Here is a 25,905-nt window from a genome sequence, read left to right as displayed (position 1 = left end):
ATTTAGCGTAGGTTTTTTAAACAAGACTAGATGAATTTCACATAATCATATGCAAATTCCTCACAGAATTCTGGATAAGATTCTTAAAAAATCCCACAAATCATTCTCACTGATTCTATGGCAAGATTTTCAAAAGACTTCGAATACGTTTACTACAGAATTGCTGAGCACTTTCTTAGCAAATATTTAAAGCCTGAAGCAAATGAGTATAAGTATAAGTATTTTGGTCGGTTTTGTATTTAGAATACGAAAAAATCTACTATTTCATAGCTTTTCCATAATATTTTTTGTTAAAAAACGAAGCAATCGTGAACCCTATCTCAACAACCCTGCTACGTCCCTGACAACCGTATCCTGGAGTAAGTTGGACCTAGCAACTAAGGGTTGTTACACTTTTTTCTTATTCCTGTTTCAACCACCAATCACATCAGACGTGTGTTTCAATAAACGTTATTGTTCCTGTTACATTCGTGTCTTGTTCTTCGTCTCCAAAGTTCTGCAACATCAACAGGTTATGGGCGACCACCGTAAAGAAGCTGCGGTTCACGGAATTCAGCAATTCGTTGGTAAAGGTTACGATGTATGGCAATTCCGTGTTCAACCCTATTTGGAGTCGGTGAACGTATGGGACGCTATCGTAAAGGATGTACCCGTAACGGCTGCGGAAGCGGCAAAGTTCCACGAGACGGACAGGAAGGCCAAAGCGATTTTGATGGGCTTCGTAGCAGACGAGTACCTAGGCTGTATTCGGGACAAGGGCACAGCAAAAGCAATGTGGAAAAGTCTCGAGGATTCGCGAAGAAATCAGCAGGTAGGCAGACCCTAATCAGGAAGCAAATTGCAAGATTGCACCTGAAAGATGGCGCCTCGGTTCGGACTCATCTGCTGGAGTTTGAAGATTTGATTCGTCAGTTACGCATGGCGGGATCGAAGTTGGAAGAAAGCGATGTTTGCTCGTCTCTGGCGTTAACGCTTCCGGAATCATACGACGCTCTGGTGACGGGTTTAGAGAATTTGCCGGAGAACGAACTTACCTACAAAGTGATGAAGACCCGTTTGATCGATGAAGAATCGAAACGAAACGATCGAAGCTATACTGTGGAAGACAAACCGGCAGCGTTCATTGGCGATAACCATAAGAAAGGCAACCGGTTCAATTCCTGCGGAAAAAGAGGGCATATGAAGAAAGATTGCAAGAAAGCAAAAGGAAATGCAAATGTGGCAAGTACTTTTAAACCAGTGGTGTTCATGGCGGACCGTGCAGTTACTAAGCGAGACAGCGTCGGGAAGATCGTGTTCAAGTTGGACTCTGGATCGAGTGACCATCTCGTGAACAAGAAAACATATTTCAAATCCGTCAAATCAGTACAATCGCCAATTATCATCAACGTAGCTAAGGATGACCAATTTCTTGAAGCCAAGCAGGTAGGAGAGATCTCAGGATCAAGTAATCTTGGAGTTCCGTTGCATGTGAAGGACGTTTTGTAAGTGCCAAGTCTACGGGACAATTTGATGTCAGTAAAGAAATTGGCAAAAGCAGGAGTCGAAGTGGCGTTCAACAGCAAGGTGGCAACGTTGAAGCTAAACGGGAAAACCATTGCGACGGCCTATCTGCGAGGCAACTTGTATGAACTTGAAATTGAAGTCCCGGAGAAAGAAGCGAATTTGTGCAGTTCAGAGACAGCAAATCTGTGGCATAGACGACTAGGTCATCTGTCTGAGAATAGTATGAAGATGATGGTGCGGGAAGATTTGGCCAAAGGACTGAACTTTAAGCCTCAGAAGCTCCAATTTTGTGAAGCTTGCGTTCAAGGTAAGATGTGTCGAGAACCATTTGATGGAAAGCGCGAAAGAGCAACGAGACCACTCGGAAGAATCCATTCCGATGTCTGTGGACCGATAGAGCCCGCGTCATGGGATGGTCACCGTTATTTTGTCAGCTTTATCGACGACTATTCACACTTCGCAATGGTGTTCCTACTGAAGAAAAAGTCTCAAGTTTTTGAAAAATTTCAAGAATACGAAGCGATGGTAACAGCTATGTTTGGAGCATCGATATCGAAGTTGACAGTAGCTCAAGGTCGAGAATATTGCTCCGGAAATCAGATGAAATTCTACAAGGCTAAAGGTATTTAAATAGAAGCGACCGTTGCATATTCCCCTCAACAAAACGGGGTAGCGGAGCGGTTCAACCGAACCCTAGTGGAGAAAGTTCGAAGCATGCTTATTGACTCGAGGATGCCTAAATCGATGTGGGGAGAAGCAGTTCTAACAGGTACGTTTTTGATGAATAGGAGTCCCACTTCTGCTCTCCCGAGGAATCTTACCCCGACGGAATGCTGGACCAAACAGAAGCCGAACTTGGAGAAACTGAAAGTTTTTGGTTCTCAAGCATTTGCATGGATCCCCAACCAATATCGCAAGATGTTAGATGCGAAGAGTCGAGAACTGGTGATGATCGGATACGCTTCAAATGGATATCGCCTATGGGACAGGAATTCTCGAAAAATCGTTATTGCTCGAGATGTGAAGTTTAATGAAGCTTGTTATCCGTATGCGTCCAATAGTAGCAAATCTGAAGATATTCCTTTGATGATCTTGACATCGTCCGATCAAGAGGGGGAAAGCAAGAATTACCTCGTATCTGGTGAAGAAAACGAAGCGCAAAATTCCGTTGAAATGAAGCGAATACGATGATGAACTACCCACCGCGCTCCCTTCGCAACAAGAACGGGACAGCAATTCAGATGAATCGTCCACGAGGCGTAGCGAACGGGAGCGCAAGTTACCGGGTAAGTTGCTGGAATATTTAACTGGTTTTGAAGTAACTGCTGTTGGCTCTCCAAAATTCACAGATATACCTCAGTGTTTCAATGATATCGCAAAGAGTGATGACCGTGACCATTGGATGGAGGCTGTACTCGACGAGCTCAAATCGATGGAGGCCAATCGTGTGCGGCAACTGATGAAACGACCACCAGGTGTTAAGCCCTTGAAATCCAAATGGGTATTCCGATTGAAAGAAAACGAATGTGGACAAGCAATTCGACACAAAGCAAGGTTAGTGGTGAAAGGATTTCTGCAACGTCCTGGCATCGATTATGAAGAAACGTTTGCTCCTGTGGCTCGCTTGGAAACAGTACGTGTGGTGCTCGCTGTGGCCGTACGATATGGTTTCTATCTACATCAAATGGATGTGAAGACGGCCTTTCTCCATGGCAACCTGAAGGAAGAGCTGTACATGGAGGTACCGGATGGAGTGCAGGCAGCGCCAGGAACAGTATGCAAGCTACTGAAGTCTATTTACGGGCTGAAACAGTCTCCACGATGCTGGAATGAAAAACTCAATACGGTGTTGCTGGAACTAGGTTTTTCAAGATCGAAAAGAGATTATTGCCTGTACACTTCAACAAAAGAGATCGACGAAATCTATCTGGTGCTGTATGTAGACGATTTACTTTTCATTGGCAGAAACATTCGAACCATTGAACACCTGAAGCAACAATTGTCCCGTGAGTTCAAAATGTCGGATTGCGGCAAGGCAAAGTTCTTCCTTGGCATTAAATTAGATTACGATCGTCAGAGAGGTATCCTAAAGTTGTCCCAAGGAAGCAATGCGCAAAAAATCCTGAAGAAATTCGGCATGATAGATAGCAACGCAGTGAAAACGCCTATGGAAAAAGGATTACAGTTGAGCCGAGCCGGAAGCAGAACGAATGAACCCTACAGAGAACTTCTAGGCAGTTTAATGTACCAGATGCTATGTGCTAGACCTGATATTTGTTTTACTGTAAGTTACCTTGGACGTTTCCAACAGAATCCGGTGGATCATCATTGGCAGGCCTTGAAGCGCGTTGTGAGATACCTGAAAGGCACTAGCGAGCTTGGTTTGCTCTACAAGCGGAATGAATCATCAGCTCCGTTGATTGGCTTTGTGGACTCAGATAGGGCATCAGATCAAGAAGATAGAAAATCCGTATCTGGCTTTGTCTTCAAGGTGTTCGGATCAACCGTATCGTGGGCAAGTAGAAAACAAGTAACCGTATCTACTTCATCTAGTGAAGCAGAATACGTTGCTCTCAGCTCTGCAGTAAGTGAAGCGATTTGGTTGGGCGGTCTCCTTGAAGATTTGAAATGCAAATCAAAGGCAGAAGCAATTCCAATATTTGAAGATAATCGTGGCTGTATTAGACTGGCAAGAAACATGGAATCAAAAAGAATCAAGCACATCGATATCAAACATCATTTTCTGAGGGACCATGTTGCTGCTGGAACCGTGACGATTGAGCCTATTGGAACTGCAGATCAAGAAGCCGACATCTTCACGAAATCATTGGATACTGTACGATTCCAAGATCTACGTTCAAGACTGGGAGTCACCGATTGAGAGGAGGTGTTGAAAAACGAAGCAATCGTGAACCCTATCTCAACAACCCTGCTACGTCCCTGACAACCGTATCCTGGAGTAAGTTGGACCTAGCAACTAAGGGTTGTTACACTTTTTTCTTATTCCTGTTTCAACCACCAATCGCATCAGACGTGTGTTTCAATAAACGTTATTGTTCCTGTTACATTCGTGTCTTGTTCTTCGTCTCCAAAGTTCTGCAACATCAACAATTTTTTTATAATTATATTTTTTCCGTCTAAACATGAGAAATAATTTATGAAATTTATTCATAAACAATGTTATAGTTTGGCTTCCATGTAAAGTTCAAAATTGTTGAAGTTCTTCAAAAGGTAGCTTTCTGTAGCTTAAATTCTTTGATTCTAACCCCTGCAAAATTATATGTTTCATTTCCAATTTTCCCAATAAAACTTTCTGCATTGGCTGTTTTCTGTTCGATTTTAGGTAAGTGTTGAAATTTCTTGGCCACTGAAAATTTTACCCGCCACATGTGTTTTATGCTAAAGCTTATATAACGTAATAAAGGCTATCTTGATATCAGAAACTTTTCATCTAGTTTTCACTGAAAATAAGAAATATGACGTTTGATATCAAGATAGCCATTATTACGTAATATCAGCTCAAGTCTTAACGTAGCATTAAGCGTATTATAGTACACGCTTTGCCAAATGTGCATATATTTGGCAAGGCATAAATCAAACAAACATCGGTTCCAACTCTGACAAAATCTTCGTGATGTCAAGCATTTGTTTGGGTGTGTATCCACACCCACAATCCAAGCCAATTATTTAACATAGTGTAAATACTAAGCTATTTAGATTTGACCCGCTCGGAAATGTTGGACAGGCCTGCACTAGGCTTTGGAAGCCTTACATTAATCCGCTCAACAATTACGCTACAAGCAAATTGAGTCGATTAAAATGAAGTAGGTATCTACCTATTTATATTACGTAAAACCCAATTGGATTGATTATGGGTATCCTGTTTTTTACTTATTTTCATTCTGCGTTAAAAATTGAACTAGAATCAATAGTTTCAAAATGTTCCGTGCCCTGGAACTATTGTTAATCAGTATAACAATCACTTATGAATCACCCCTCAAATTTTACCTCGGGACGATCTATCATTATCTGAAATGTCATTGAGTCTAGAGATTGAAATCTTTTTTAAATATTTTTTAATATCAATATCAAGATATTTAAGGCAAGAACATTGTGTTATACTTAGAAAATTGTGTTCTTCCGATCAAGCTATTAAAAGCTGTAATTTTTTCATCGCTAAACAACCCGATATATATCTTCCGCTATCAAATTAACAATATAAAACTGAATGATTATTATTCAAAGCATCGAACGAATGCCTCGAAAACAGCGTTTTCACCGATGACCCAATTACCTACCAGCAGCATCGATCAGTATAAACGAACAGCATATTCCGCCCATTTGGCCCACTATGCGCCAATAACCGTTCATTGGGAGCGTCGTCTTCTGTCGGAGTGCGACGCTGAGCAGCAACATAAGCACACGACGCGTTCTCTCTCCACAACTCAACACACTCTCACGCCTCATTTCCTCCCCATCCAAACGAACGAGACGAGTCCAAAACCCTTCTCTGGAAAAGCTTTTCCTCCCAGCCCCACACAGCTTTGCCAGCTGCCCCCAGCGATGTTGCACAAAATCCTTCCTGGTGTGACTGTATTGGTGCGATCGTGCAAATCTCTGAATCTCTCTCGAAAAAGGCCCGTTATTTGCCAATATTTCACGCACACCGCCACAGAGAACGCACGCACACCAACAAAAAGGCGTCGACTCGCTGGGAAGAAAAGAAGTTCGTGTCTCGGTTCGTCGTTGCACAGAAGGCAGTTGAATTTGAACCGTCGTGGAATACAGACTTGAAAAGTTAAACTTTCCCTGTTTGCCGTTTGTGAGCTCAGAGGAGGAGCAGTGTCAAGTCTCCATCATAAGAAAAAAGTTGGGCCCCCCAAAAGCAAAAAGGCAGCAGCCATTAGTCAGTTGTTGGTTCTTCAATCAGTGTGTGGTTTTTTGAGGTGTGATCCCCCCGGATCAGCCAGTGTCTCAGTGCTCTCTCTTTCTCTATCTGTTGTGTGTGAAGCGTGAAAAGCGAAAAGAAAAACCCAGATTATTGTCTCTAGAGAAAAAGGAAAAAAACGCGGATTCAAAAGAAGTCCCCGTCGCGACAAATCCGAAAAGAATAAAAATCGCGTTCGCGGAACCGAAAACGGTTCATTTTGCAGAACATAGCGCGGGTCGCATTTGTGAATCGGAGTGTGATCCGGTTGTGAATAAAGTAGCGGCGCAGGTTCCGGCGGAAGCTTCTGGGAAGCAACTTTTCAAACCGGAAAGGTTACAAACTAGTTAAAAAACACAAAAATGGTAAGCATTCACTACAGGGCGGCTGGGGAACGTGGACAATCTACACTGGACGGGGGACATCGCCCTCGAGGATTGTGGCCAGTTTCCGGTTTCATGTTGCGGAATTTCTCGTCAGGGGGAATCTTTTTCAGTGAAAATCAACCTTTTTTTTTTCGCTCGTCGCCTGCTGGTGTTCCTTCTTCTCTGTGGTGTTGCATAGAAACGACCACGATGATGATGATGGCCGACTTGGATTGGATTGGATCCGCGCTTTGTCGCGCAATGACACGCACACATCGAACGAAGGCGGCGGTGGTTCTCTCGGCCTGCTAGATTGCCACTAGGCTTGAAGAGCTGGAACAATCTGCGAAAGATCCGCGTTGTTCCCCGGTGGGAAAGTATCGGACCGTTTTTTGTTTCGATTATAAATAGCAGCTGCAATTGCTGCTGCTTACTAGCAATGGATGAGGTTTTGGAAGCATCGCACATCCCGCACGGGCTTGTAATGGACGGAGGAATCTTCCCGTGAACGAGTTGATGATGATGACGAGTACCTTGCGATAGTGATGTACAGTGGCCCAATTTCATATTCGTACACGATACTGATTCCACATCAAGTTAGTAAAAAACTATTAAATGAAGTATTGAGCTACAAATACTTTATCCACATTGAAGGTAATAGGTGTCATCTATTGTTTGCCAATCACAAAATGTTTCCATTTACATTAATCTCCGGATTAATAGAAAAGTATTGAATTGATGTCTAAAATTCACCCAATTCCATATTCGTACACCTACCAAAATTCAAACGCACAACGTTCAAAACTAAATTTAGAAGCTCTATTTGATTACTGAAGTGCTTTATTATGATGTTCAAATGTAGTGAAATACATTTGGACAATTTATTAGTGGACATCAGGCTTGGGAACTGTGACCACTATTTACCACAGTTCATCGATTCTGCCAGTCAACCAAAACACAAAGCAGCAGCAGCATCAATACCATCAGGTGTTTCGCTGCCAACGGTTCACACACTGCTTGACTGTTTTTGTCTCTCCTCTATGACCATTTTCGGGCAGCCATCTCGAGGTGAATGATTGGAAAAAATGTTAAATAATTCAATCGCTAATATTTCGCTTGTGTTTTAAACTAATTGAAATCTATTAGCGCTAATAGCAAGAGCACAATCATTCCGTTGCGATACATATAAACAAATTCAATTTAATGCTGCCTTTATCGAGCAAAAATGCAAAACCCCGAAAACCGCAAAAATCGCGTCACCACTGTGCTTGAGTCATTTCGCATTCGGGTTTGAAAAACGTTGGGAAGAAGAAGATTACAGTTTTGAAGAGCCGTGACATTTTTTTGTTTTGAACTGTCATGGTTTGCTTTGGATTTTGATGGTCGTGTAGAAAAATGTGAATGTCGAGGTGGTAAATGTTTGCTACAGTACATTTCCCATCCCTGGTGGACATATATAAAATTTAGGTAAAATTATGAGAAATGCCAGTTTTCCAATGATTTTTGCTATAAAATCCAATAATTCGAACAATTACGTTTATTTTTGTCATTGGATCCAATCTATAGATTATACTCGTAAGCTCTGATAGAAATTTAGTTGAAATATATACACTTTACAGAAATCATAAACAGTTTTTATCCGTTTTGAGTTCAGAAAATTGTTGTGCCATAAGTTCAAAACTCTTCTAAAATGATATTTTTAATCAATGTAAACCAAATTTTCATTCTAAACAACAGGTAAATGTTAATTTCGAATTTGTCTGTAAAAATAATTTGAACTATGAACTTCGTTTTACAATAAAGTACCCTAAACTACGCTGTACATACCTCCACATAATTTATGTCATCGTAGTATTCTATTATCTTTGAAATAATATTTAAATTATATTCAAAATAGCACCCTATTTTGCAATTTATTGATTTTATAAGAAAAATACAAAATAACTTGAATGAGCAGAAAGCATTGATACACTATTTAATAGAATATATCCTGTTGTTTTCATCATTTTAAAAACACGTTTGTGTTGCGGTTATGGCAATAATATTTATTCTATTGACTGTTAAACGAGAAACTTGCGACGATCGATGCGCCACCGTAATTCATATAACGGAGGGTATTATAACTAACTTGGAGGTGATGATTTCGCAATTTTGAGGTTACCATCACCTCCAAACACTAGCGATTTTGCGGTGGGATGTTGACGTTTGATCACGAATAAATCTCTAAAATCATGTTTGGTAGTAAAATGTAAATTAAAAATGATAATTATGCAATGTTTTGATAGGAACATTAACTATGGATTATGTATATACATTTAGGAGCCAAACATAAAGAAATTGATTAAAATTTTTGGTTTTGGATTTGTTATAAATATTATATTACCTAAGATTCAAAAGTATAAGTTGTCGATATCCGCTCTTAACTACTCTAAAACTGATTATAATTTTTTGAAACTTGTGCAATATTCGCAATTATCATTCTTAAGGAAGTGATGATGAAAAAAATGCAATTTATTGTTCGACTTACCGAATATTTTAGCAAAAAAACATGGGAAAACTGGTATTTTTCTTAAATTTACTTAAGTTTCAAATATATCCTTTTATAAATTTTCCAAATGTATTCTACTGCATCTGAACAACACAACGAAGAGCTTAAGTAGTCATCTAGTCCATTGAAAATTAGTTTTGAATGCTGTATATTTATTTTTTGTTAGGTGTACGAATATGGAATTGGGTCAATTATAGACACAATCTCAATACTTTTCCATTATTCCAAAGATTTAAGCAAATGAATACAGTTTGTCATTGCCAAACAATAGATGACACCTATAACCTTCATTATTGATAAAGTATATCGAAGTCCATGCACCATTTAATAGTTTTATACCAACTTGATATGAAAACAGTGCCCCGTACGAAAATGAAATTGAGCCACTGTATACGGGACGGGGTTTCTGAAAGGAAAGATGGGTTGTGTCGAATTTTGGAACGATACCCAGAGTCTGGCATTTGTTTTCGTCACCTGGCGAGCAGTGGTGCCATGGGAAGCCGAATAACATACTATGGCTGTAATAATTTATTTTTTTTATGGGGCCCAGATAGCCGTAGCGGTAAACGCGCAGCTATTCAGCAAGACCAAGCTGAGGGTCGTGGGTTCGAATCCCACCGGTCGAGGATCTTTTCGGGTTGGAAATTTTCTCGACTTCCCAGGGCATAGAGTATCATCGTACCTGCCACACGATATTACGCATGCAAAAATGGTCATTGGCATGGTAAGCTCTCAGTTAATAACTGTGGAAGTGCTCATAAGAACACTAAGCTGAGAAGCAGGCTCTGTCCCAGTAGGGACGTAACGCCAGAAAGAAGAAGAAGAAGAAGAAGGCTGTAATAATTTATTATTAATCAAGCGTAAGGTTGGCAGCATTTATTTGTAATCGTTTACAATGAAACATCCAGAAGTCGATATTCCATGGCTCGAACCGACTCTTCGGACCATACCAAAAAACAAAATTTCGGGTTACTGCGATGATCTATTCATTTAGTTTTCCAAAGGATTCCTCGATTTTTCCATGTGTCGATAGTCCATTCGATGTCGACCCATATAAATTTGACTTAAAATTATTGTTAAAATCTGATAACTATCGAATTCTTGACCGACATTGGGTATAATAATAAAAATACTTGAACTTCCATGGTTTAAACATATTTTCACCGGATTTCACAGGTTAATTATACACAAACTACTGTTACAATTTCAGATGTTGTTCGTGGAGTTATTCTTGGTACAACACCAAAAATAGCTAATAAATTATTCATCTTTTCAGCTAAATCGAGTAACTAGCGTGTTGGCCAGTATGCTTGTTGCTGTTCGTATTTGAACCTCATTCAAAAACTTGACTGGAAGATATCAAATTCCAAGAACGGAAACACTCCATTTCGAATATTAAATATATCATCCTTCATATATCAATTAGGAATAATATTCAAAATCTCCATTGGAATTGTCTTATTGAGTTTATTCAGAAGTTTCGGCACTTACGGTGAATGTCCTTTGTTTTTATGATTCAATTCAATGTTCCAATCGATATTGCACTAGAATAATAGCGTAGCTAACATGAGTAATACTCATTGAGTATGTAATGCTTCAACGATAGAAATACGCCTAAGATATGGGCAAGTGAATCTTTATTTAATAAAGGCTGATCCGCCCTTTTCATGTATTCGTCTAGAGTTACAATTGAGTCTGGTTAGAACATCCAAAAGTTCCAGTAACTACGATATCCATTCTTGACCATTTATACCTACGTTTTTGATTCTACATCTGTACTCAATTAGGTCGGTTTTGCACCATTTTTATTATGTGACTAGTAAAAAGAAGTCACTTCAAAAAATTTCGGAGAAATTCTGAAACCACAAGCAGATAAGATAAATAACTGGATTAGCAAATTTAGTAGAAACTTTATCTTAGTGTTTTGTCTCCATGCGAGTTTGTCAATATGCTCTGATAGTATTTTATAGCAAAAACCTATTTGAAAAGCTTTGTCCAATGTCTTAAGAACTTCAGTCAGGTGCGTCCCACTCGAGTTCAGATTGGGCACCACTCCTAATGCTGCATTTGATCCTGGACTGCAATAGTTACCCAAGTTTGACAGATCGCAGTATACTTTTCTCGGCACTCTAGATTTTGCTCTATTACCTTATGTGCCATAATATTTTGGGTAAGGGACATGAAGGTCTTTATTTCGTCTTTGATTGGGTCACTGTCCTCTGCCATATGGTCAGTGACCCTTCTCTCTCGTAGAGTTATCGTGTCCGTTAGACCTTCCGTCTTGATTACCATCTCGCAGTCCGTTGAAGGTTACCAACTACATTCTGACCATTCCTCTAGTGGTGGGTACTGAAAGCTTCTGTAGCGTGGATGGTGGATACGGTGGACTGTTCTACTACGGCCTAACATGAGACTAACTGACGGAGAAAACTGCACAACAATAATAAATACTACCTGCACTGTAATTCTACGTAAATTTACGATCAAATTACATCAAAGTCCCAAAAAAGTGAACTACGCACACTTACAGTACTTAGACGTCAAAGTCAGTTTGACATCTTCTCTTGACATTCGAGTGCTTTTTAGTTATTCATCGAGTCATTCCATGTAGCGGACCCCCAACGAGTCAATCCCTACTGTATCGAGTTATAGAACACTAATTCAGTGCAAATGCGATTCAAGGAACCATCAAAGTAGCCATGAAAACAAACTTACTATGGTTGTCTAACTTGTAAACGAGAATTGACTGTAGTAGGTAGGTAATTTTTTTCTAAAATCAGACAACCGTCTTGTTCTTTGAAATAATGTTTTTTTTTTCATACAGATCCAAATACTTGTCTCTACAGCTACACGGTTAAGGTGAAAGAGTATGGAATTCAAATTCGATCTTGTACCAAAATTTTAAAGGCACTTTTTATATTGTGCATTAGCAGAACCTTAATATAAGAAGACCGATTATGGGATGTTTTGTATTCAATCATTGATAATTCACTTGACCGAAGGAACATTTGCGAGCCACTCAGCCAATCGTTTCCAATGAGCTTGCGAGTCTAATCATTTATACTACAGTGAAACCTCCATGAGTCGATATTGAAGGGACCATCGACTCCTGGAAATATCGAGCAATGGAACAGCAATCCTTTGGAAAGCTGCTCCTAGGGACCATCATAGTAACCATGAAATTTTGTTTTTAGTATGGTTCCATGAGTCGATATCGAGTCATGGAACATCGACATATGGAGGTACCACTGTATCAAGTGGAAGGCCAATTTATTGATTTTCTTGAGAGGTATTCCGTAATTTTTTTTTGTTGTAGTCAACTAAGTGGCTGTCCATCAATTACGTAATAACTTATGGAGGGAGATTTCTTACGCGTCATACAATGTATTTTTTATTTTGATACAAAAAATTTTACCATGGGGGGAGGGGGGTTGAAACCCCCCAAAAAGTGTCTTACGTAATTAATGGACAGTCCCTTAATTAATGGACAGTCCCTAATGCATTATATTCATTAGTTCCAACTTTTGCTCTTCCGTAAACACGCAGGAAAACATTCAAACTTTCTTATTTTTTACTTCACCTTGTTATACACCCTTCTCTGGTTCTAACTTTCTCAATAAGATCTCTTGCATCAAAGTCACAACCATAAGCAAACTTATTGACTCCTCTTCGTCTACTTCTTCCTAATATTGTTTGAGTGCATTAAATCACATGGACGATTATATCTCGCATAACTTCTGTTCTCGCCCTAAAAGCCATTGGTAACCATGTGTAGCTCGTTATTTATGAGTATTTGAATGGATTTACATGTTATTTAACAACTCTATGGTGAAGAAAGGATCATTCTCTACCTGCCAGTGGTGTTGGTTTGGATGCTCATCCATTCATTTACTCAGAAACAACGAGCTACACAGGTGGTTACCAATGGTTTTTAGGGCGTTATCTCAGATTATGCGAGATATGTGGAATTCTAGATAAATTCCCAAATAATTTTTTGGATTAATTTGTGGTATTATCAACGGCATTGGGAAACTTATATTATTTTACAAAAATATCACGAGCTAGAAAGTTGTCTTTTTTTGAAAAATTTCATCAAAAACAGATGCTGCTTGGATTCTTTAATAATTGTACCATGGGGACCTTCAGTATCCTCGAGGAAAAGCTTTAGGGTTTTTTTTTCAGTGTTTCAAACAGATATTCTTTAGGAACACATTAACGGACAGCTCCAGGGATCTCTTCAGATTATCTTGCAGAATATCATCCTGGCCATTGTTTATCTATTTATTGTCGCAAATTAACGAAAAAACAGTTCTGGAGAATATTTGATACCACTAGCCTCTGTTTCTATGATCGTGAGAATATGTAAATAAACAATTTTTGTACTACACATTAAATGAGACCTAGGCATTCGCTCATTTTCAAATTATTCAATTTTACAAACAGTTTCATTAAATACAAAAATGCTGTAGTAATTTATAAACCTTTCCGATGTGTACTTCTAATTAAATTTCCAAGTTGTACACCCTTAGTTGTGTAAAGAGGTTTTGGTTATTAGAGGTTTATCCAGAGAAAACTTCCACAAGGATCCCAGAAGATTCTTGCAGGATTTTATCACATATTTAATTTATCCAAGAGCTCCATAAAAGATTATTTCAAGATTTCCTTTAGAAATACCATCAGAGTATCAGTTGCCGTTCATGAACCTATTTCCCCTCATCTGGTTAAAAATGTTTTTTTTTTTATTTAGAAATGTAATCTTTCGCACGAACCTTCTCTGGCAATCAACGACTTTAATATGAAGTCGTTATTGACATTCTTTTCATTTGTTTAAATAAATAATTGTATTAACGTTCAACGCTCCGTCATCGAAATCTTCGTCATCATCGAAACTTCAAAAGCAGTTTCTTTGTTCAACACTAAATATGATTCGATGAAAATGTGTTCACTGTGTTTCGGTTGCAGTATTCTGTGAACACGTTTTCCTGCTAATTTTCTTGATTTAGAACGAAAAAACTGCTTCTGAAAATTCTGAAATCAATGACGGATCCAGCCCCCTTAAAAGCACAAAACCTTGTATCCGCTCAGTAGGTATTTTTGGTATTTTTATAGATTCCACCAATATTTTCATTATGTGATAACATTATTTTCCGATTCATTTAAAGAAGTAAAACGAGGTAAAGAAATTAAAATTATTATTTACAGTCGACATATTCCGTAACATATAGCACTTCAAAATTTCAATATTTCATTGTTATTTTGAGTAGCCTTAATTAGCGATTTATTCTCGTTGGTCTCCATAGATACAACCGAACATGATAAAACATGTAGTCCGGTGGTTGCGACTGTAGGCCATCTAAAGAGTCTATTTGGGTTGTATTTCAAAATTGAGATGATTGAAGAAAACCATGGATTTGTTCTGCTAAAGCGTAACAAGTTGCTCCCACGTGGCGCACTTTCACAGTTTAATGAAACTGCTTCTGTTTTAAAAGTTTAAAAATAGCTACAGAAGCTAAAAGTTGATTTTTATTACTATCGGATTGTACAACAGAAAAAAAGGTTCATCGTGATTTGATCTCATACTTTCTGAGTAGTAATTTAGCATGCTAAAGCTCGGTCATCTAGACTTGAATAAAGATAATTAGAACTCAGTGCGGTGTGAATTGATTTTGTTGATCTATGTTTCTATGAGTTGTTTGGAATGGATGAATTACATAGTTATAGAAAAAAAATATGGAAAAATCTTGCTTTACTTCAGAATAATTAATTACCACTGTTGACATGCTTTGGTTTATGGTTCACTCTGGCTGAACAAAATTATATGTTTTACATGTCTTGCCAGAGAAAATTTGTGATGCAAGATAACGAAGAACTGTTCGAATAAATCGATATTTTGATTGTAAAAAGGTTTTTAATAAGAGGTCTCAATCTGGTGTAAAACACTCGATTTCGAAAAAAATGGTGCTTGGATCCCGACCAAATGAAGTTTTGATTATTCTGAGTGTAGTTGGTAAACAGGCTTTGTCTCAGTTGGTTTCGAAACGCCAGAAAAAAGGAGACTTAGACGTAATACTACGACGGTCGTAGTACGACCCAATTCCAATGTTACAATGTGTAGGCAGAATGATTAGATATAAAAATGGATAGTTATAAATATGGATAAATGAATTTCATTAGACTATTCTGAGGAGATTCTGTTAACTTTGAATATTACTGTTAGTTATGTGTTAGGCAGAACACATGAAGATGATGTTTTAATCATCATGCCAATAGTTGAACGAGCAAGAGTTCAGCAATATCATGCTGAGGTTCGCAGATTTGGAACCCACCGGTTGAAAATCTTTTCGTTATGCAATTTTTTTCGATATCTCAGTTTTCAGTGAAAAACTGAAGAAGTGCTCATAAGAACCACTAAGCTGAAAAGCAAGCTCTGTCCTAGTTGGGACATAACGCCGGAAAAAAGAAAAAAAAAAAGAAGAAGACTTGAACATTATTGCTATTGATGATTATGGAAATGATAGGAGTCGTTCTCAGAACGACCCAATTCCAATGTTCCAATATCATTTTTATCTACCAGCACCTTATCAGCCCTCTTGTTTACAGTCTGGCATCACTTCTCGTCGGTCCCAAACCCAATCTTCGAACATGCACTCTCTCCCGCGCGCATATGGTTGAAAATTCTCTCCGGACGACGACGGAACGGCACACTAAAAGGCTGGTTGCTTCAGCTCGCACTCATACAGTGGCAGCACCATCGTACCGGGGCCACGACGAAGACAACTTCTACTCGAACGATGAATGCGACCGGACGGGCTCCCAGCCACGATTACAAATTTTGCCGCAATGCGGGATTTTTTCCCTACATGATCATTGTGTGTTCCCGCACATCGTTTTTTATTGCCTCGACAATTGCCCCAAAATGGGAATTTCCCAATTTGTCGAGATCATCTCCCAATGCTATCGGGCGGATCATAACGCCTGTGGGAAGCTAGCTAGCTTGATATGGAACCACCGGGCAAACGTGGATTGATGAAATCATCACCAGCAATGCCAAACTCGTAGGAACTGGGCACGATTGGATGGTCTCTAGGAGCTGACAAAGAGTCCGAGTGGGAGCTCTCGCTCAGTAGAATCCACAAAAATCGATATCGTACCAGCGTTGCCGCTTTACCACAGCACTCTGTGTTAGCATTGAACGGTACCCATCCCCCGGGGAGGTTCGGGAGGGAAACGTGGGACACCGTCGAGAATAATATAAAATAAATTGTTCTCGATTTGCTGGTGGTGGTGTAAATTTACACAATGATTTCAAATGGTTGAGCTTGCATGGTCTTGCCACTGATTGTGGCGTGCAATCAACCAACCAACTGTTTCGCGTTGTGTGATTCTTTTTCTCTTCCCGTTGTAGGTAGATATCTTTTGTTAGACGACGACGACGACGACGGAGCGGTAACGACGCTTGGGTTGTCCGAGCCGGAGGAAGGTTTGCCCTCTTGTTGCAGCCAGCAAAAGCAACTCGTGGAACATGACCTGGAAGTAAAGTGGAAAATTTGCGCTGATTTTGGAAGCAATGTGCGATACTGGGAACGAGAGTGACTAGCAACTCGGTCCATGAAGCAATGGATTTTTTTTTGTGAAGGGTTCTTCTGACGATCGATCGTGGGGTTTGGAGAGTGCTCTTCGAAGTAGTTGACTCTTCAAACCATGGAAATATTGGAATTTTGTACTTCGGTGCAGTGCTTGAGTGTGGGAGCCTCAAGCTTTCGAAACTTCACGGCAAATTTACTTTTTTCGTGCGATCTGATTAGGTATTATTACAGTTTGGAATGGAAAGTTTTGAGGGGCCTTCCTTTACCAAAATTTGGAAAATCATGGACGAGAACAGCTTTCCCGGGAAGCTCACAAGATTGATCAGAGCAACGATGGACGGTGTGCAAAACTGCGTGAAGATCTCGGGCGAACACTCCAGTTCGTTCGAGTCTCGGCGGGGACTACGACAGGGTGACGGACTTTCGTGCCTGTTGTTCAATATTGCGCTTGAAGGTGTCATGCGGAGAGCCGGACTTAACAGTCGAGGCACGATTTTCACGAGATCCGGACAATTTGTTTGCTTCGCGGACGACATGGATATTATTGGGAGAAAATTTGAAATGGTGGCAGATTTGTTCACTCGCCTAAAACGCGAAGCAACAAGAGTCGGGCTAATGGTGAATGCGTCGAAAACAAAGTACATGCTGGTTGGCGGAACTGAGCGCGACAGGACCCGCCTAGGAAGCAGTGTTACGATAGACGGGGATACCTTCGAGATGGTGGACGAGTTCGTCTACCTCGGATCCATGTTGACGGCTGACAACAATGTTAGTCGGGAAATACGAAGGCGCATCATCAGCGGAAGTCGTGCCTACTATGGGCTCCAGAAGAAACTGCGGTCAAGAAAGATTCACCCCCGCACCAAATGCACGATGTACAAAACGCTCATAAGACCGGTAGTCCTCTATGGGCATGAGGCGTGGACTATGCTCGAGGAGGACTTGCAAGCTCTTGGGGTTTTCGAACGCCGAGTGCTAAGGACGATCTTCGGCGGCGTGCAGGAGAACGGCGTGTGGCGGCGAAGGATGAACCACGAGCTCGCTCAACTCTACGGCGAACCCAGTATCGTGAAGGTAGCTAAAGCTGGAAGGATACGCTGGGCAGGGCATGTTGCAAGAATGCCGGACAACAACCCTGTAAAGATGGTGTTCGCCACGAATCCGGTCGGAACAAGAAGGCGTGGGGCGCAGCGAGCTAGGTGGATTGACCAGGTACACCAGGACCTGGAGAGCGTGGGTCACAGTCGAGGATGGAGAGAAGCGGCCATGAACCGAGGGAATTGGCGAAATATTGTTGGCGAGGCTTTATCAAGATAATTGATGTAAAGCCAAATAAGTAAGTAAGTAAGTCCTTTACCAAGTGGTTAGAGTCCGCGGCTACAAAGCAAAGCCATGCTGAACATGTCTGGGTTCGATTCACGGTCGGTCCAGGATCTTTTCGCAATGGAAATCTTCTTGACTTCCCTGGGCATAGAGTATCATCGTACCTGCCACACGATATACGAATGCGAAAATGGCAACTTTGGCAAAGACTGTTATCAGTTAGTGGAAGTGCTCATTGAACACTAAGCTGAGAAGCAGGCTCTGTTCCAGCGAATATTGCCAAGAAGAAGAAGAATGGAGAGTTTTAAAAATGAACTTGATTGTTCTATTTTGCTCAAGGCTGTCATAACTGTTACATCCAAATCGAAGCCTAACTGAAAGTTTTATATATGCTACCTTTAAGGAAGCTTATATTATTGATGATCCTGCCAGAATCCCTAAGAACTACTGACTTTGATCATAAATTCTAATCGATCAGAAAATTTAATAATAATGTACTACTTATAGAATAATTGCAAAAGTATTCCTTTAAGCTACAAAGATGGTCTGTCCAGAATATTTTCTTAATTGAAATATATTTCATTTCTCTGGGCATAGAGTATCGTCGTGCCTACCTCACGATATATGAATGCAAAAATGACAAATTTGGCAAAGGAAGCTCCCAGTTAAAAACTATGGAAGGACGCAGTGAACACTAAGCTGAAAAGCAGGTTTAACAGATACAGTTTACTTTGATAACTGCATGAAAACGCAAAGGAACACCTTGCTGCATGGGATTTAAAACAAAAATAATTTCAGGGAAGTTCATAGAGAAATCCATGAGTAATCAAAATAGAACTGAAAAGTATAGAAAAAAAAAACTTGCAACGAATTCGGAGCTTCCAGAGATTCCTACGGGACTTGAAATAACTTTTCACAAATTCCTCTGAGAAAAGCATCAATAATTCATTCATTGAGATAGTAATAGGGAGCCGGATCTTATTCTTGGCACTTTTGATTCACTTCGGCGGTGGGATTTTTTTGAAAGCAATTGGGCTTATATTTGGGCACATTATGCGTTGTATTGAAGTGTTTTTCATTGCTAACCCAGGTAACCACTAAGCATTTGAACAAGTCGTCCAACAGAATGCTTAGAACATTTGATCTGCTATTTGTTTTATTTGAGCAGTTTGATTGCTTATCTGTTTGAAACCAGCAGAAGCACTGCTATCTTAAATCACTCTGTTATTATTGAGCATTTTCAATGCAAGGGGTGTCTTAGATTCTAAGCAACCAAAATGCTTATTTGTTGCTGTACGAGTGCCGTGATAGAAGAGTACAGTTATATGTTACTAATTCTAAAGGAGTTTGTCTCTCTCATGCCAACGCCTCGTGAGTGGGATGCCCTACCATCTGATGAAACAGAACAAGATATGTTCACAACAAACAAGAATGTTGTCGCATAAACGAACTTATAAATATGTTTCATTCTGACTCATAAATATGTTCTGAATCAAGTTATTCACTCTTACGGAGAAATATTATAATTTGTCACTTTTAGTATCAAATTTATCAGGGATCGGCATGCCGGTTACTCTGACATATTCTGCATCCGATACTTAAGTCTGCTCAGGACTTAGCTTAAGTAGGACATAAAACCATCGCTTGATGCTGAACCTTCTGTGGTATACTCTGCAACGCGAAGCACAATTAACTCTACCAACCCCACCAGTTCGTGATTTCGAAACTCAATCCAGGATAAAGCCAAAAAAAAAACTACACCACAACAACAAAAACATCCGAGACAAGCAACGATGATATGTGAGAAAGAGCAAGAGGTGTTGATATTTTTGTTTTATTTCTCCACGGAGGCGTTACTTTTTTTGACAGTAATAAACAACGTTTCTGAAGGAGGAGCATTAAAGCAGCCCGTTATTTCGCCAAAACCTGCTTTGGTGCAGCACTACTGGCAGCTATATGTTCAACGAGCATTTAATGCAATGTCGTACATACGAATATAATGCTTGTTGAATGCTATTTAAAATGCTTGTTGGTTACTTGGGAAGTTTCAGACGATTCTGTCAAGAAACCCTCCCCCCCTGCCAAAGTAAATCATGGAAGTGCCTAATTAGCTCTGCATCCTATCGATATCGTCTGTGATTTTTTCCTTTCAATCTTCATCGAAGTGCACCTGATTTCTGGGAACACAAAGATCATAAAAGAAGAGAAAGAAACTAACAAGAAATCAGTTGTCACATCTTTTATTAGGTCAGTCCCCATCGGGAAACCATTCCCAGGATATTGTAGTCGAGGCCTAGAGTGATGCTTGTGTGCCCGTTACCGCATCTGCTCTTCTTCGTAAAATAAACTTGAAGCACGTGGTTCCGGTTACCGAATTCCGAACCAAGTTGAGGATTACGGCCACATTTCCTGCCGAACGGATTAGAAGCTTTCAAAACAGTTTTCTATTACGAGCTCTCGTTGACTAGATTCTCATCTTTGCAAATTATCAATCATGATTTCGATTAGCGATGAACTGTGAGTGGCTCCTTCGTCGTTTTAACCTATTCAAATTCACTTGTTTGCCACAGAAATGGATTTTGTCGTTGACAAGTCTGTCAACAACGTATCCCTGAACATGTGAGAAAATGAGATGAACAATATATCCCAATCTGGTTATGCACCATCTGCTTTCCGGAAGTCGTACGGAACGAATTCAAAAAATTTCGTGAAGTCGTCCAGACACTTTGGATTGAAAACAACTAGCGGAATGTGATGTGAGACATGTTTTACCAAAGGGGCATGAGGCGCAAGAATATCCGGAGCTCTGTGCTGCATATAGACGTAACAGATATCCAAGCTGCGCTGGTTTTCATTCAACACGTGATTGGTTCGAGAGAACGCACTTTTCATGAAGCTATACTGTTCAAAAGGCATCCGGTGAGATCCGTTTTGTTTACTGTCATACTGTTCAGAGGACATAAAAACAAGTTCCGTTTCGTTTACTGTCCGATTGAAGACATGGTCGCTGATTTGGCCTCTTCTGCATTGTAGGTATCGAAAAGATGTACTGCTGCTAGATGAAATACAGATTGTTGCCATCCGGAAACAGAAAATCTATGTGAGGTGAGTTGTTTGAAATACCAGCTCTTAAACCTTGGAAGAATCAGTGCCTAACGGTGGGCTTCTGTTGATGCTAATAGCTAGACGAGAAATGTTCTAATGCTTGATGACTAATTTGAATTGAAGAGTATAATTGATAATCGTTTCACATAACAATTACAGATCGTGCTTGAAATAGTAGCTTTTTGTTAAAAAAATGGAACAATGAGCCAAGGAAGTAGATCTAGATACAATAGAAATCACTCGTCCGTACGTGACGACATACAATGAATGACCGGAAATATGACAAACATATCTTCAAAAGTGATCTTTGACCCGATAATTATGCTAGACTTGCAGGCATCCGGAACACGAAGTCTTACCAGAAGCTTAACGCATTCCGCAATGGCTTTGTATCGCGAGTCGAGATGTACAGGGATGAGAATGGGAGCATCTTGATGGACGAACGAGGGGTGTTCAAAAGGTGGAAGCAGCAATTCTATGAACAACTGAATGGTGCTGAGCTGTAAATACAAGGTCCCACCAATCTTCTTAATGATTTCAATGTGACATGCGATAGTATCGACCGCGTAGAGATATGGAAAATCATACACCACAACAGCTTTCCCGGGAAGCTCACAAGACTGATGAGAGTGACGACGGATGGTGCACAAAACTGTATGAAGATTTCAGACTAACATTCCAGTTCGTTTGCATTTAGCTGAGGACTTCGAAAATGCGTCTATTGTTTAATTTTTGCGATACCTAGAAGATGTTATGCGGAGAGCCGGGTTCAACAGCCGATGTGTGATTTTCTACAGATCCAGCTAATGTGTTTGCTTCGAGGATGATATGGACCTTGTCGGTCGAACATTTCAAAAAGTGGCTCATAGAGTATAGTATACCTAAACAGCTGCCTTTTTCTAAGTTAAGATGTACCTGGAATTCCAGAAATTCGACCAAAGTAGTACACATCGCGTAGGAACAGTCTGACTAAGTACCTAGTGTGAATAGGGCACATCAGTCATCATCCGGTTCCCGATGGTCATGCGAATCACTTACGATTGATTGTCACCAATCGATTAGTCATACAATTTCATCGAGTTAGCAACCGCCATATCTTATCAATTAGAATGACGAGAACATGGTGTTCAAAACCACAAACCAATCATCGAGATGTAAACCCCATGTTCGATGTTGATGAACATTCATCTCTCAATTTGGCACACCTGTCCAACGGCTCTGGCCACATCTTACATCGAATCTGGGATGGGAAGTGTGTATTGCCCGCTTTCACACTCACCGTTCTTCAGTTGCCGGCGATGGCAACCCGCGAGCCGGCATGCGATGTGTCATTTTTCCCAATCACCAACACATTCAGACAGATGATACACTCACATGAGGACGCCCCAATCCCAAATGCAGGAGCAAACGACCTAGGATTTCTACAGAGGAAAATCACTTTTTGGTTCGTGTTTCGAACCGGGAAATGAATTTCCATGTTTTCCATCGCCTGGTCCCGGCAGCCAGCTGCTTTGCGGCGGGGGTGATTCAAAGAAGATGTTCGAACCAGTGGGGCCAGTCTTTTTCAACTCCCCCTAGCTTTCTACGTATGAGTGGCACTGACAAAACAAGTGAGTATTGGTGCAATCTCGACGTAAAATTTTCGCACAGCGGTGATATGTGATCCACACTCTCTCTCTCTCAACCGCAATCAGAGTTCTCGCGAGAATCGTCGTATCTCTGTATTGCGGCACCGGTTCGCAAGCTGTAAATCTGCTCGAAACCGATCTTTACTGCTACCAATCCAAATCAAGTGTGGTGATTCTCGCGGAAAGATAGCGCTCTGTCTGTCGTTGCAATACCATTGCAATGCTACAGCCCCGCGTAGTATTGGTGAATCGATTAAACATGACTGATTTACCTTTGCGGTTTGCGCCGAGCCCCCGCACACCTTCAGGTGTTCCCGGTATGCCACCCCGAGAACGCCCACCCAGGCCGATCTCAGTCGCTGCTGCCTCAACCCATTTAAGGAACACCGTCGATGTGTGGAATGATAATTTCTACTTATATGGGGAAGTTCACTCACTTGCATCAGAAGTTGACGCGCTTATAGTCGCTGTCCCCTCGGCAATTAGTGTCGACAAATGCAATAATCCGGTGCACGGAATGAGGAAGCCCTTCTCGATGTAGGATTCCAGGCCCAGCGAGTCGTTAGAACGTTTTCGCCATAGCAAATTGGATTATCGTCCAAGCTGTCATCGACGAGCTGGCAAATCAGTAAAATTCTCTGTGCCTCGTTTTGTAATAATCCAATTACTGGTGGTTATGTTCCGGAGTTTCACCTGGCGCTTAGGACGAAATCATCACCTCTGGGATTTGTGGTGCCATTTGGGACTGACGCAACCTTTGGATGGTGCAACTGTCGCCGCTTTGGGATTTGGGGTGGAAAGTGAAACATTTTCCCGATCGATAAATGACCCAATTTGTGCAACTACTGTTGGTAGTGTTAAGTAATTGTTGAACTGTGATTATTTCTTCACACCTAATGAGTTTACGCTGAATCATTATTTAGCAATCAAATGCGTAGGTTTTTCTTCTGTCAACAATAAATTCTATAGTTGTTGTGTAATAATTTAACAAAAAATGTATCTTATAGAAATGTTTTCATGAGTTAAGTATATTTTGTTGAATGATTTCTGCGTAACTCACTAATTTCTATTCTTTGATGAATTTCCATCAACAACATCTTCAATGGTTGTGATTCATTGTTTCTCCTTCAATTGGAGGGTACTTGTAGTTTGACAACTGGTCACATCATCTCCTTCAATTGTATGTTTTTCGAAATCAACGATTCCCGATCACCAATTAGAAACATCCTCAATCAAGCAGAAAGCCCCGCATGTCCGACGATTGGAAAAATGGTCATTCTGTGGCTGTGGATAAGATAAGATATGATATTCCGTCAGATCTACGTCAGCAATGGCAAGCTGAAGTGTCGAAGTCGGTGGTAGTCTTCGTTTGCTGATTAAACCCGATAACGGGCAGCACTCGGGCACACGTAAATAGTCACAGTTTATCATGATGATTGCTCAAGAAAGCTGCAGTTCATTTCATGCATTTCGCAAAAGCAAACATAGCTTATAATCAATGATCAATGTGTCAAACGTAAATCAAAGTTTTATTGATTATGTCGCCAAGCTCCTTTCAAATTCCCGACCAACTGAAGTTATAGCAATATCCATTCCTGCGAGTATAATAATTATTACACTAATATTAGGTTTCTCCACTCAATTTGGACAATCTTTCTAAACAGACATTCCCTCGATTATACTGTTAATGAATGTTGCACTATTTGAACTAAAGTCCCCATATTGTGTTTCCATCTCGTGTATCATAGATTATCAGAACATACCAGTTGATAATAAGCTTTCCCTAGCCTTGTTGTATCGCCCGTGGTTGTGAAGCAAAGTATAGGTGCCTGGTTAGATTCCCGTACACCTCAGAATCTTTGTGCAATGGAAATTTTCTTCATTTCCATGAGCATTAAATATCATCTTACCTGTCACACGTTATACGAATGCAAAAATGGAAACTTTGGTAAAGAAAGCTCTAATAACTGTAGAAGTGATCGAAGAAGACTATGCTGACAAGCAAATTCTGTTGGGGACCAGTGGGGACGTAATGCCAAGTTGAGGAAGAAGAAAACTAGTTGATAACATTGACATCGCAGATAACGCAGAACGACACAGAACTCGTTGTTGCTAGCTCTTTATAATGACTCGACCCAGGAAATAATTGCTCGTAATCCTTATTCTTGAATCGATATGATTTATTGGAATAACTCTGAAGGTGTGTTAGTTCCGGGAAGGTAGTATGTGAGTGGAATAGTTTCCGATTGAGTATTTAGTAGACAGTGCGATAAAGAATAGCAATGTATCGGAACAAGCAAGTCGCAATTTTCAGTAACCATTATGATGACGAAGCATATGTCAACCCTCCATGAGTCGATGTTCCATTACTCGATATCGACTCATAGAACCATACTAAAAACATAAAATCATGGTTACTATGATGGTCCCTTCAAACAGCTTCCCAAAGAATAGCTGTTCCATGACTCGATATTTCCATGAGTCCATGGTCCCTTCAATATCGACTCATGGAGGTTTGTCTGTAAGTATGTGAAGTCTCGCGTAACTTTTCAAAAAATCCTATGAAAGAATGCAATATTCTTTCCTCTTTAGCTCTCTTTCGATTATGACAGTGCGATACTGAAGCTTTTGGAAAGTTTTTCACTATAGATCGTAAGACAATGGCTTTGGCTAGCGTTTCATACAAAAAGACGCAACAAGGTAATGTGGCTCAGTTATTGATTAGAGATAAAGTAAACAAAGAGAGCCTCCCAATGTTAGATAGGTCCTTTTGAAAAATTGCTCGAAATTTACAATACGTCTTTGACTAGCATCACATATTTCTTATGCATTCGATCTCCGATAGTGTTCAGTTATGTGATGAAAATCTTCGGTAAAGTATCTTCGTCGTCGTCCTACCGGCTTCCTCACAACCGGT

General features: G+C 40.3%; 1 protein-coding gene across 1 annotated transcript in view; it reads left to right on the top strand.

Annotated features, from left to right (window-relative positions):
- The first annotated feature begins 6,253 nt into the window (after positions 1-6,253).
- Positions 6,254-25,905, top strand: part of LOC5580239 (calmodulin) — an 83,387-nt gene continuing 63,735 nt past the window's right edge. The window contains exon 1 of the mRNA XM_001662381.2: positions 6,254-6,798. Coding sequence (XP_001662431.1) covers positions 6,796-6,798 — 3 coding nt within the window. The 5' untranslated portion in view covers positions 6,254-6,795. The remainder of the gene's footprint in view (positions 6,799-25,905) is intronic.

This window comes from Aedes aegypti, chromosome 3 (assembly GCF_002204515.2).
Source record: "Aedes aegypti strain LVP_AGWG chromosome 3, AaegL5.0 Primary Assembly, whole genome shotgun sequence".
NCBI classification, from domain to species: Eukaryota; Metazoa; Arthropoda; class Insecta; order Diptera; family Culicidae; genus Aedes; species Aedes aegypti.
Note: the sequence above shows the minus strand (reverse complement) of the source record. Positions and strands in the feature narration are given on the sequence as shown.